The 14663-nt window shown below is 35.7% G+C and overlaps 1 protein-coding gene across 1 annotated transcript in view; it reads right to left on the reverse strand.

Moving 5' to 3' along the window:
* Positions 1–14321, reverse strand: part of LOC104083052 (synapsin-2-like) — a 119617-nt gene extending 105296 nt beyond the window's left edge. Inside the window, 5 exon segments of the mRNA XM_009586413.1 lie at positions 6710–6866; positions 9066–9068; positions 10716–10807; positions 13267–13324; positions 14317–14321. Of these exon segments, the coding sequence (XP_009584708.1) occupies positions 6710–6866; positions 9066–9068; positions 10716–10807; positions 13267–13324; positions 14317–14321 (315 nt within the window).
* Between the last annotated feature and the right edge of the window lie 342 nt (positions 14322–14663).

The following is a 14663-nucleotide window of genomic DNA, read 5'->3' on the forward strand; positions in this document are numbered from 1 at the left end:
TAAAGTATAGGGGTAGGAAAAGGCCATTAAACAACCTGTTTGGGTGGGCTCTGGCTGCCCAGTGTCCCCGTCATTATCTATCAAGTAGATCAATCTTGTCAGAATAGTTGAAACAACAGGAAAGTTCAGTGGTGGCTCCAGGTTTCATCTAATGAAATAAAAAACTATAGCCATTGACTAAAATACAGGTCTTAATATTTCTAAGATTTATAATGTTAACAGACACTAAATTGGAACGTCCCTAAATGTCTTCCCTACTTGAGTTGAAGCCAGATTGCAGGTATGCATTCCTTACCCTCGACCTTCAGTAAGATCCTCTCTGGCATATAGAGAAGAGCAATAACCAGCCAAATTCTAGCCCATTGTTCAGCATTATTGTACAAATCCTATTTTTGGTAATGAGCACAGAATTTTCTTATAGTGCAATAAATGTTCGGTAAGAAATTTATAATTTCTTTCTCTAAGACATGGAATAGCATTGGAAGGTCTCATAGATCTACAGTAAATAGGTTTTCCAAAGACTTTTCTTCTTGCACACATTCATTTTATTTGTTATTCATTCCCCAGAAGGTACTTTGACACAATACTGAAACTCATCTGTGTGGTGGTGTCTGCCTATTAGCATAGCTTCAATAATTTGTGTCAACAGGAAGCTGGAATGAACAGATCTCATTTCTTTTATATGCTCCTCCCTGCAGAGTGCCTACAAGATTCCTGCCAGCACCCCAATCTGTTGCTCAAGATTATTAAAGTATAGCTTGAAGGGGGAAAAACACCAGAGTGCAACTTCTAACAGCAACACATGAAGGAGGAGAAAACAAGGTGGGGGAGAGTACTATAATACCATCAGAAAGCAAGAAAGGGCAGTTAAAACAGACCTTCCAAAGAGAGAAAGGTAAGAAAAGAGAAATGAAGTGTTCAATAAGAGTAGAAAGATGAAGACAGATAAGTAGAAAATCATCTGCAAAAGAAATGCAAAGCAAAACAGAACACATGAAGGCATAGAATTACGTAAGCTTGGCAAAAGGAGCAAAAAAGAAAAATGTCAACAAACTTGCAAAAAAGTATTTGGCTGTCCACTCACAAACTGTAGGAAAAGAAACAAACAAGAACTGTGAGGTTTGCAATACTACCAAGTTCGACAAAAGGAAAAGCCATAACCAGCCCTCCCTCAGAATGACTGCAGATATGCAAGGAAATAAATTCTGGCATAACAAAGTGTCCTATGGCACTTCTCTTACATTTAAACCCTTAGATTAAAACCCTTAATAACAATAAACTCCTACAATGAAGCAAAGTCCCAGTGATCTTTTGAAGATGTTTCAGTCCAAGACGGGTTCACATCTGGAGCTCTATGTAAAAAATGCCAGGATCTTTCATCCGTCTTTAAAATAATACAGATATGTCTGTCTTCTGGGCCTTAATTCCACTCTGCCAGCTTTTGTCCAGAACACAGTTCCTATTTTTTTCTTTTATTGCCCACATTACTGAACCAATGTAGCAGTTTGTCACTATGCCAACGGTTTACTTCACTTGAGGCCGAGCCTGCTCAGCACCCAGCTTTCCCATCCATGCAGTGACAGACATCTCTTCACAAGCTGTTGCAGCTATGCAGTAGCTTGACACACTACAGTGGGCTTTCTACATCCCCTCCGTGATTACATCGTGTCAGTATTTCAAGTTAAATACAGACTCTTCCACCAGCATGGCAACAGCTAATTAAGGTCACAGTGCTCTCAAATGTTTTTAGTAGACCCATTATTACGTTGTAGGTTGTGCCATCTCCTTCACCAGATGCCGTGGTTTAACCCGGCAGGCAGCTAAACACCACACAGCTGTTCGCTCACTCCCCCCAGTGGGATGGGGGAGAGAATTGGAAAAAAGGTAAAACTCGTGGGTTGAGATGAAGACAATTTAATAGGACAGAAAAGGAAGGGAAAACAATAATAATGGTAAAAGAATATACAAAATAAGTGATGCACAATGCAATTGCTCACCACCTGCTGACTGATGCCCAGCCAGTTCCCGAGCAGCGGCCGTGCCCCCTGCTACCCCTCCCAGTTTTTTTGTTCAGCATGACATCATATGGTATGGAATATCCCTTTGGTCAGCTGTCCTGGCTGTGTCCCCTCCCAGCTTCTTGTGCACCTCCAGCCTCCTCACTGGCAGGGCAGTATGAGAAGCTGAAAAGTCCTTGACTTAGTGTAAGCACTGCTCAGCAACACCTAAAACATCAGTGTGTTATCAACATTATTCTCATCCTAAATCCAAAACACAGCACTATACCAGCTACTAGGAAGAAAATTAACTCTATCCCAGCCAAAACCAGGATACCAGAGTAAATGTGTAATTAATGTATCAGCAGATCCTTGAAGCCTTCTATACCAACCGCTGTTATGTAGCCTCCCAAGGCACACTAACAAGAGAAGAGATTTGCAGCCAGCTACAGATGCTGCTATGTTTTTCCTCTGCCTTAAAGGAACCAGAACTGCTATCATGGAATTGGACTGATTTTATGAGAATTTTATTTCTCTTCAATCATACACACTTGGTCTATACAACTGCAGCAATTCTGTAATCTCTGCAGTGTCTTGAAATGCTTACCACTATCTGAACCTAGAAGTAGCAATCCAGCTACTATAATGCATGTAATTAGTACATCACAGTCCAGGTTAAACTGAAATGAGGTGTTCTATCTATAGCAGCCATGGACATTGAACCTTGCAGTCCCTGACAGGTAAGTCAGAGTCTGCATGTTTAGTATACTCACCTTCTAACTCTACCTCACTGCGTAATTCCACTTATTGGCAATCTGCTATACACGGTATGGGTGAAGAACTAATAATCTGTGGTATTCCAAGACTGCACCCCATCACCAATATTTGCAACTGAAGCTAAAATCAAGAGCAGGGTTCAACAAATGTAAACACTTAAGCATGCAAATTTCACATAAATCTTAATAGGAAGTATGCAAAAGGATGCATGGAAGACAGAAGGAATTTTTTAAAAATTCAACCCAGTACACTGGAAAATCATGGGGAGATTTTAAATATTATTTCCCCAGCCTGAATCATAAGCATGAGATTTATTACTGCAAGCACTGTCATTATCATCACATTTTCTAGTTACTTCCAGCCTTCGCAATTACTTACTTCGCTTACCTACATCATGTACTATCGGAAAAATTACATACAATCTCATAAGCCTCAGTTAAAGAATGCCTCACTTATTTCTTGAATGACATTTTCTAAAGGAAAACAAAGATAGTAAAATATCTAGATTGTTACTTTAAATAATATCAAATCGTAACTTTGGGTAATTAATTATGTTCTTTTTTGTCTTTTTACTGTTAAAAAACTTTCATAAAAGCTTTACAACAGGCTCTGCACACCATTAGACATGAGTATAAGATGGATCACGAATCCAATGAGGAAAGTATACATTTTTGCCTCACCTTAACTCGATGTAATTGTAAATTAAACTAGGTAAAGTTTTTATCTCATTTGAATGAGACGAGTCATTACTTTGCAACATGACAATGCAATGAAACATTCCAACATGGTAAGAGAGGGTACGAACCTTAAAATGGTTCCTCCACAGCTCTGCATGCACTCACTAACAAAGAACTTAGTCTTCATTTATAAAACTCATGCTTTCCCCCCACAGGTAAGTAGCTTTCTCACATTCTTACTAGCATTTAAGTGAAATCCACCTCACAAGCCAGGAGCATGAATTTTTCATGAGGTAGATGGTAAGTATTATCACAGAAGTGAAATAACAGTACTGTAATAATCCCAAATCATTAACATATTTCAGTATGCAAATTTCTCATCACACACATTCATTTCAATATTTTCTTCGCCATGGTTGCTAGCATCCTAACTTTTCAAAGGGTTATATGGTGCTTTGAACTTTGGACACGCCTTCAAAGGAACTATGTTTGTCCTGACACCAGAAAACACAAGCTTTAAGACTTGTTTTCAGAAATGTTTTTAGTATGTTTCAGATCAAATACAAATTTGCTGACTGTCTATTGGCAAAGACATGGAAACCCATGTGTGTCTGCAGACACAGTACAAAAAGAGTTCTGCTGAAAAATTAAAGGCAGGTGCTTCAGTTTCTAACGCAGGGTGTGAATCTGTCCTCAGGGTTGAAAACAGATGCTGTGCATCTGGAGCTGTATGTTCTAAAAAAAGCAAAGACCTGATACTCTGAAGAACAGTAATTTAAAAACCAAAGATCTTGTATGTTGGATTCTAACTCTCATTTTATTTGATAGCCCTTTTATAACTAGTCTAACTTTCCTGATTTCCCCTCCTAGCAATTCTATACTACTCCTGATTTTACACTGACGTAAGTAAGATCAATTGCCCATGACTAATTCAATAATTTTTCATCCCTTAAAGGCCCATTCCATTGGATACCCTATTTTTTTTTTTGTGCTGTTATAGAAATTGCAATTCACTTCTGCCACTCAAATTTTACCTGCAGAAAAGTCAATTTATTTCTCATCAATTAAAAAAGATTGTTACTTATGGCTTTATCTGGAGTTCTGATTTCTAATTTTTCATGAGGCTTTTGAACTTGCAATTTCTATAGAAATAGTTTTCATAAAAGTATCAGGTCATCCGTGTTAGCAAAGGAATTATCCAGAAGGGTATACGCTATAAAGAAAGGGGGCTAACCGATGGTAAGTCTAAGCACATACTTGCTTACTTGCACTACTGCAAAATTGACATGGACACTCATGACTGCTGAATATGCCTTCTGAAATTCTTCCTGACAGTAAGATGTACTTTATGGAAAGATACATATGTGTATGAAGTGGAACCTACTTTTCTTTTTATATGAATGTTAAGATTACAAATAATATAAAATGTAACCGGAATTAGAGTGAATGCTAGTATTTAAGCCGTGATGAAAAAGACAGAAATTTAAATAAGAAAATGGTCTTAACTCCAAACATACAATTTCAGTTTCACCAAATCATGAAGTTCGGTATATAAGAGATGAGGCTGGCAGGTGGTTCAATACCTTTAATCAGTGCTGTAAATGTTGAACTGGTTTCTGATCAAGGAACTTCCGAATAATTCTGCTAGTTTTTTCTAGTTACAGTTTAACTAAGTTTGTATCAGTTCAGCTTAAATGTGTATCATTTTAACAGTGAGGAACACTGCTTAATTCAATGGCCTCAAGTACATCTAGGAGTACAGTATGGGCATCAATGTTTTTTATGCTTAATGCTATCATGCAGCAACAGATTGAGGAGTGCACTCTAAGGCACCCAAAACTAGCCTACAGTTTGCAGCAGGGATTTCACATAGGCAGGGTAGTAACTCCTAGTTACTGCCAGTTATTATTATAAGAGTGAAAAAAATCAGCAGAGAAATTTTATGTGCAACAAGACCAGTTGTAAGAAAGAGGTATCTTTATTGGTTTGGCGGAAGAACAGCCATGACACTAATGCCACCAGAAGAATATTACAAGGAGGAATTACTCATTTACTTTTTATTCCATCATTATTGCATATAAATGCTACTGTTATTGCTTCATCGCCTAGCTTTATTGCATACAATGAATCAAAGCACTAAGAAATACCACACAGCATAGAAAATGTGATGTATTGAAACAATGTATTCAGCAATGTACAATATGTATTCCAAGAAGTTATAAATGCTCTATCAATTATTTATTCCCCACTGTAGTTTACTGCAACATAAAAGTATCATAAAATTAGCTGAAAGAGGTCTATGTTAAAATTGGCTGAAATTTTTTGGAGGGATTTTCATAGTGTGAAAAAATAAGCATCTTCAAGGCAATAGAAGTATTACAGTAAAGCTTTCCTTCAGTGTGAAAAATACTGACAACAGTTCTTTTCTTACCCAGACATCAGAGGAAAAAGTTAGGAAGCTTTGGCTATTTATAACAAGTGGTATTCCTTAAAGTTTCATTAGCTCTTGGGCAACTGAATGCATCTATTAAAGGAACAGTGATTGCACTGTTGATAATCATCTCTTACAGCACCACATTTTAACTTGTTGCTACTAATGTTTAGTTCACTATGAACCACAGAGATCACCAAATTCTACCTCCATCACTACAAAGCATGTAATGAAAAACTGAATTGGCTTCCACACTAAAACTGGCAACTATCAGTGATTCTCCAGTGTACCTCATTACTCTAGGTGTAACTGAAAAGACTAACTCCTACCCCATATGCACAAGATTATGAAAAGAGCTTTCAAATGAGGAAACTAATAGCTTCAGATTTCCTTGCTAAAGCATAGCCCCAAAAATTTCATAGGTATGAGGAAAACATTGGCTAAAAGTCTGTTTAAATTATGTTCAAAACCACAAATATGAAAAATATTCTCAGCTTGCTTTTCCCAGACAAATTGTGAATACACTTTCCTCACTTGAAGAAGTATGTTAGCAGTGGATAGGCTTTCCGTTAGTTTCCTCACTTATTTCATTATTTGTACTACAAGTATTTTTTTCTCTCTGTCTCCACACTGCCTACACTGCTTCTTTGAAAAAAATATTTAGATATCTTAGCTTACTTTTTATTCCTTTCACTATTGCTTCACTGCTCTGCTAAGTAACTTTGCAGTTTGATACTCAATATTCATGAAAGGGAACTAAACAAGCAAACAAAAAAGTAGTCACTAACTGTTTTTGCACCAGAAGAACTTTTCGGTACATCACTTACCACCCACGGTTTGTCACAGAAGTTATAGACTGATTCCAGGGAGTTGACGCTAGGGATGCCTGCGTACTGCATTCCAATGATCAAGTTACGGAAATCTTCATTTTCTGCCATACTGAATGAATGTTGTCGAACAAGGACAAAATCAGGCCTGAATGACCTAGCAAGAAAAAGATACGTTGCTAATAGTCAATGATCAAATTGTTTTTCCTTCAACAGCAAAATCTTAGAAGGGAAAAATGTCTAGCTGATGGATAGAGAAGTACTAAAAGAACACACAAAACAAAGGTAAATGCTACAAGACAGAAAGAATTAATATGGCGTTATGAAAATCTATACTGTATCATTTCTTAACCGCTGTTCAGAAAACATCAGCATCCAGTCAATAATGTGACTCCATTAAGAGGAGAGACAAATTATCATGGCTTTTCAGATTGTTTTCCCACTGAAAGATAAATGATATATAAAAATTCTGAGTATGTTCTTAGTTTATGTACACCGGTTCCTGAGCAATGACAATCAAAACCAAAGCAGGCAAATGTCTCCGCCAGAAACTTAAGCTTCCTGGGAATGATTTTTTTTTCACAACTATTGTCAGGCTGTTTTAAAGACAGTAAGAGATGAAGCAACCCTGTGCTTGCAAAAGGAATCATTCCATAATTGGAGATAATCACAATTCAGCTTTTGATCAAGACACTTGTCAAAATGAATTTCTAAACTTACAACTGCACTTTTTTTTCCTCTTTCTCTCTTGTATCTAATCAGGATTTCCCCTGTTGCAGCCTCTGTGGCTTCTTGTCCTATCACCACGCACTTTTGAGAACAGTCTCACATTTAGTTACTGAAGAAGTTTATGGAAAACAGAAGACATAATGCAACAGGACAGAGCCACCAGTACAGGGGCAATTCACTCCTAAACTTGACTGTTGAAAGATTCTCCTCCTTATTCAAATGTGATAGGTGGAAAAAACACTGGTTAGCTTGAAGCTATCAACCTCCTGAAAGAGGTATTACTGCAGGGTAAATTAGTGTAGTAAATTAGTGTAATTATTTACATGCCTTGAATAAATATAAGCTGTATATTGGAGTGAAAAATTCCAAAGATTACAGAATGATTCAGAAATCTCACTCTAGTAAAACAAAACAAAACCAAAATGATTAAATTCATGTTAAAATTGCTTAAGCAGTTTTGAGATTCCACCTGAATGCAGTAGTCAAAGTATATTAGCTGGATTCTTAAGCTGGTTTTCAAATGTAATGCACGATTTGGCAAAAGCAACATTAAAAAGATTTGCTGTCAAGAATCATTAAAATGGCACTATAGACCGATGACCAAAACTTGTATAGAAATGCTTGCCTTTAACAAGTTTCAAAAAAAATATTTGTAGCATAGTTCTGAGAATTTGTGATCTCGGTTTCATGGTGGTGTGCCAAGTGTTTGAAACAAGGAAATTCAATTTACTAGCACAGCGTGAGTATAATACTTAGAGCACTAATGATGCCTTAATCAAAATTGCAGACCACTCAGTGAAAGAAAGAGACCCCCTCTATCGTTTAAAATAGTGCTGAGGGGATTACACATCATCTCAAACACAGCACTGTGTTTTTACATGAAAGTAAAGAACAGAAAGTGTCCTTTAAAATACTGATTTAATGAAGCAATGGGGAAAACTGGGGGAATGTACTTTTAAAAAAAAAAATTTATACATTTTGCTTTGCAAAAACTCCTCGAAGGGACATGATACATTTACATAATTGTTCTAGTTCTGTAATTACCGCTGGACAGAATGACTGTGCAGACAAAAGAAGGTCATGAGAAAAATTTTAATCCTAGCTCAAGCATTTGTAAGATCCAAAATCTCAGCATTATGTAACATGAGATAACATTTTTCACGGTTTGGTTTTCATTCACAAAAATGAAACAAGCAGGTGCCTGTTACACAGTTGTTTTCCTCCTAAACTAGCGCAGCAAAATTTTGTCACTGAAATTTCTATGATTTTACTAACTAATATTTTGCTCATAAATCTACGATACAAGGTCACTTTGGACCTCACATTAATAACACATAAGACTTTTCATCTCAGTATTCAGGCCTTTTTAGTAATATGCTTATAGTCCATATTCAATATGAACTTTGATACTAGTGGGACCAGCAGTTTCTCTCATCTCTCTTGATAGTTGAGACAGACAGAACAAAAGAACATGCCACACATCCTATTGTCTGACCCATATTTAACGCTGGATTTCAAATGAAGTTTCTTATCAACTGAAAATGTAAAGTAATATCCATCACTATCTCTGCATTCTTTAGTGACACAAGAAGCACATTCCAAGCTTCAGGCAATAAACTTCACTAACCGACTAGGCTTAAGGCAACATAAAGACTAGCATTTATCTGAAGATACAGAACATTTATGCAAAATACTTTTGTTTTTCAAAAATATTCTGTATTTCAAGATAAGTTGTCATAGAAACACAGAACTGCTGTCCCATCATGTCTGCATATCCTTCTCACACCAGAAAGCACGCACACATATGCAGATATTGCATAGATTTGAGTGAAATTTATCAACTTCAGGTAGTTCTATTTGGTTAAATAAATTACCCATAAACCTGGTAATATTATAAAATCCCTGGTCATTATCAGAGTTATCTGATGACACAACAAGTTTTCTCTGTTTCTTAACATAAGCAGCAGTTTTACCAAGTTTTCTCATAAACTGCAAATATACATCCTTGTAGATGCTATTTTCTGGAGGTTCCCAACTCAACATTAAATATTGACATGTTTTGATGTTAACTTGGCCTCAATATTTTTGTTCTGTTTGGAAGATTCTCTACAGAAAAGCCACTAAGGAGCAGTGATCAAGATTTCCTGGCTCCAAAACTTTTAGTGTTGGGAAAAAAAACCCTAAAAAACTAAAAAAAATCAAATCTCTTACTCTTCTACAGAAATAATCTTGTGGATTTGGCATAAGTGGTTGTTGTATTAAGCTGCAGTATTTTTAGAAAACACAAGAGATTAAGCAGTTGTGAGTTTTAAAGCATAAAGTACACTTATTTTCAATATTTTTTTCTCCCTGATTTTTTTTTACATGAATGAGTAGAAATTTTCATATCTTTCATTTGGACAAATGTGGTGCAAAAACACGAAGATACAAGACATGCTACATGCTGTCCAGCTCCCTGAACTCTTAGTCTTGCCTAAAGATAAACACAAGCAGTAAACTACCAGGTCACTGTTAGTGGCTTGATCTACCTTTCTGAATTCAACTGTTCAGCCAAACAACTGCTACACTTAACTCATATGTAACTGCACTGGCCAAAATAGGAGTAATTCCCACAAATTATGTAAAATATAGGACTGCCTGAAATAATTTTGCTAATACTTACTTAAGCTTTTACTTTGCCCAGACGTACCCCTGTTTTCTCCCCTTACATTTACAGTGCTGTTGATGTCCTCACTGAAAAAAAAAAGTAAATTTACCCTGCCTTCAGTTGGAATAATCCTTTTTGGACAAAATAGCCTATTGGGAAATCTCAGGCTTTTAAATTGAAATCTTTCAAACAGACAGTGATATTCCAGTAGTTATCCTGAGAGAAGTGCTATGACTTGGCCTGTTTCAATAGAAAATATTCAACACTGGATATAAATACTGCTCATCTGGAAAGGTCTGGCACGTACAAAATCACCAAGACTGTCTTTATAAGACCCAAATCAATAACCCTAACACCCAATCATGTGTTCTTTATACCAGACTTCATTCCCATCTTAATCAAATCCATCTTTCATGTGATGAAAATGTCAAGAGATTTCCTTCCCGTCACAAACAGGACTTACTGCACTGATGAGATACTTTATTTCCTACTCTTCATGCCAATGACCAAGGTGCATTGCATCACTCAAAATCCCTATCACATACATACAAAAGATCGTTCAGTACCTTTTACGTGCATACATTATGCCACTTATTGCTTTTTGCTGTTATTCTATTTAGTTTTTCTTACCTGACAACTTTAGTGCCATTTCGAAATACTTGGATATCTACTGCATAATTGCCATCAGCATGGGCTATCAAGTTGATTTCTGAAAATTCTGCCTATGAAAAGAAGATTCACATTAGTCAGTCTGGTTTATTTTACCTTTATTTTCCTAAATCCCTTCTTTTAAGTATTAGTATCTGAACTGCTGACGATGTATTTGGAATATAATGAGCACTAAGAGGATATTAATCCAACAGTGTTTGCCACATGACACATCACATTTGAATAAATTCTAATACAAAGAAAGCAAAAAGTAAAAAACTTTATGAAAAAGGACTGTGGGGCAGTAGCAAGTGTATTTCCTCATTCACGTCTGCATAGAAGTGTAGAGATTATATTTTTGCTTTGTATAGTGTTATCAAAGAGATTAATACTGACTCAACAAACGTTTACATAAAGTTTTGAAGAAAATAGTACAAAAGCAATGTTAAAATAACTATGATAAATAGAGTATTTTCTTATAGCATTTACTGTCTCTTCATATACTTTGCCCCTTTCTATTTCCTTTATGTGCATTTACTCTTCTTTTTACAAGAGCTGGTGCTAATAAACAACTGACTCGCAAAATTCACAAATAAAGACCTTTTTCAAAGTTATCTTCTCACACTGGAAATGTGGAATTTAAAAGGAATCACTTCCATACTCTGAAGCTACAGTTATTTGAAAGGAAAGGACAGGATGTTTTTCATTTATCCACAGTCTTTCATCAGCTTAGACTCTCAAGGCACTTTACAATAACATTACACAGCAGAATAATTGAAATGCAGCCAACTGTCTTCTAGTGGATAAATAAAAGCGTCTTTGCTATCCCAGACACTAATACAGAATAGAGAGTGTCAGAATTCTCATTAGTCTCCTCTTGAAAAATGCTATCACTGAAAGTCTTCCTAAGTAAAATCTGTGCAAGGCTTTCAGAATTTAGTGTTCAGTTAAGGCAAGTGTTGACTACTCTAGCCACCGTTCCAACTCAACAGCTTAAGTATGTGCTTGATTTCAAGCATAGATGTCTCTTCATTAAATCCCACATGCTTATATACTTTCTTGGATCAGTGTTACAATGTTCTAAACACAAGGGGCAGTTTTAAGATTTTTGTAAAAACAGTGCAAATGGTGAGAGATTGAAATATTTGTGTAAGAGCTGACAATGTTAAAGAATCATTTAAAATCTATTTAATCTATTTAATCTCACAACTGATCTCTCCAATTAATAAATCATATTAAACAATTACAAGGATTCACAATACAAATTTTGCAGTTTAAAAGCTTAGTACATGATAGAAAAAATTGTATGTTATAGATAGGTTGCTATAAGTAGTATAAAAATAAAATAATGCTAACTGGTATTAGCAAAAGAACACTAAAGTTCTAGTTGTTAATAACACTAGTTGTTAATAACTATCTGTACACGATTGTCACAGTGTTGATGTGTTACAAAATGATTAGTAGGGTTCAGAAACTTTCAATCTCTTACTGATTAAAGGTGGTTCTGGTCCTACAAGAGACAATACGAAGGAAATTCTATGCTTACACAGAGCTTTTGTTAATATTAAAGGGACAGTGTGCATGATGTCAACTGCATGGTCTGATCTAGGTGTGAATGGTATTTTGTGACAAAATAGCTTGTCTTCTTTTTCCCGTCTCTCCCTCAATACTCTTGAAGATCCCTGGCAAAGCTTTCCATGTTTCCAAGCCAAGAACACCAGCAGATATTTAATGGTGTGAAGAATGGAGCAAAGCTAGATGCTGTACTATTACAGTGAATTTCGATAAGTTGAATCCACACAGCTAGTGATAATTTTCCCTCACTCTTTGAAATTCCAATGACAAAACAATTCAGTTTAAGTACTGAAGCTTCTTACAGTAGCATGTATTTGTAGAATTCAAGATTGAAAAGCAGTGAAAAGACTTATTTACTTCCCTAGTTTCAGATACCTAGCTCAAATAAAATAGCCATAATTCTAATGCACCCTGAATTATATCTCCGTATTTATTCAGTGTTTTTTTAAAAAAAACCCACATGCTAGCACTGCAACCAGAGTGTATGTATATTCTTAAGTGAAGGAATTAGTGATTCGGAAATGCAACATGTAATTCATAGAGTGTCTCGGAAATTCACAGTCTCTAAGCAACAACTTTTGAATACGGTATGTTTTTAATGCTGTGCAAATTATGGTTAGAATCCTCTAAAAAGAGCCACGTTAGAATGAAGTGTAATTAAATCTTTGAGTGTTCTATTTAACTTTTGAGGGTTTTTTGAAGTATAGAGGACTATGTATCTATCTATACATATATGCATACAGAATCATAGAATCATTTAGGTTGGAAAAGACCCTTAAGATCATCGAGTCCAACTGTTAACCTAACACTACCAAGTTCACCACTAAACCATGTCCCCTAAGCGTCATGTCTACATGTCTTTTAAATACCTCCAGGGAGGTATGTATTTATACATATATATGAATTTGTATAAATATACAACTATAAAAATAACATTCAGATTAAGTCATTTAGTTACCTGTTCAACCTTTATGTCATACTCTCCATGGACCTTTTTTCCACGAAAAGCCTTGGCCCTGTAAGAAAAAAAGGAGAGAGAAAGTCAAGGATATATGTATCTGTAATCAGTAGCTACATAAAAGGTTCCTGTATGGCCTTCAGAGTCTTGAAAATACACATATATACTAATTGAATCTACCTACTACACATTCTCCTTCCTTTGACACCCTTGTATCCTTAACATCCCATCACGCAGTATTTTGTAATTAAAAGCATACATAACGTGATTTTCAACATTAAAGTGTATACTACAGGATACTGAAATACATATTTCATGATTAGTTATTAATATAAAATGAGTACCACTAAAAAGATGCAATCCTGCTCTCATAAGTCAACAGTGCTAGTGGAAATTCATTTCAATGTGAACAACATCCTAACAACCACTCATGTTAATCTTTATCCACTTAGCTTATTTAGAAAAACTGGTTTATTGGAAACACTATGCTTAGAAACTTTATATTGTTTTTAAAGAACGTATCAGAGGTACGGGAGACTGCTGTCACCAAACTTGTGAGTGCCTGACTTACTAATCAGTTTTGCTTTTTCTAGACTGTAACTTGAGACAACGTAATTAATCTGAAGGAGAGTTTATGAGTAATTATTATGCATCAGGATTGCTGTGATAAAACAGAACTGAATTCAATGATCCAATCTCTCAGGCCTAACAAGCAGACATTCTTCTAGGAATCTGTCAGTATGCCTTAGGCAGCAGGTATCTGCTTTGGCATAAATGGGAATTTAAAAAAAATAAATCTGTTGATAAAAGGAAACTACTCTAACACTCTGAAGTTGGAAAAGGGATATGGTATGAGTCTCTCTCTGCACCTTCTTTGCTCAAGCCAAAGCTTAGAGTACCTTTCCCACTTTTATTGTATGCAAACAAAAATCTGTTGCACAATCCAAAAACAGACCACCACAGCACATCTTCTCAAGTGTTAAAAAAAAAAAAGTAACTTTGTCCATTTTCAACATCTGACAAAATGCTATTATATTAAACTAAACCTACCTCATTAGTGAAAGTAATGTATACTACATATTAAAACAATTCATCATTGCTTTTAGAAAATCCTTTTCCCACTGAGGTCCAGAAGAGTTTCACCACTGGTTTCAATAGTGGAAGAACAAAACTTCATAATAATCAATGGAAAACACTGCCTTTGGCAACATATTTCTTAAGGATATCTTAGGTGGTATGGATAACAGATGGTAGGAAGCAAAGAAAGTGTTTACACTGAAATGGCACACGAAAATATTGCCCAACAATTAATTCTGTAAAAATATGCAATTGGTAAGAAGATAACAACGAAGAAAGCATTTGCGTTACTGGTTTATACTGTTTTCTTGTAATAAATA

This window comes from Fulmarus glacialis, unplaced genomic scaffold, assembly GCF_000690835.1.
Source record: "Fulmarus glacialis isolate BGI_N327 unplaced genomic scaffold, ASM69083v1 scaffold6001, whole genome shotgun sequence".
Lineage (NCBI taxonomy): Eukaryota > Metazoa > Chordata > Aves > Procellariiformes > Procellariidae > Fulmarus > Fulmarus glacialis.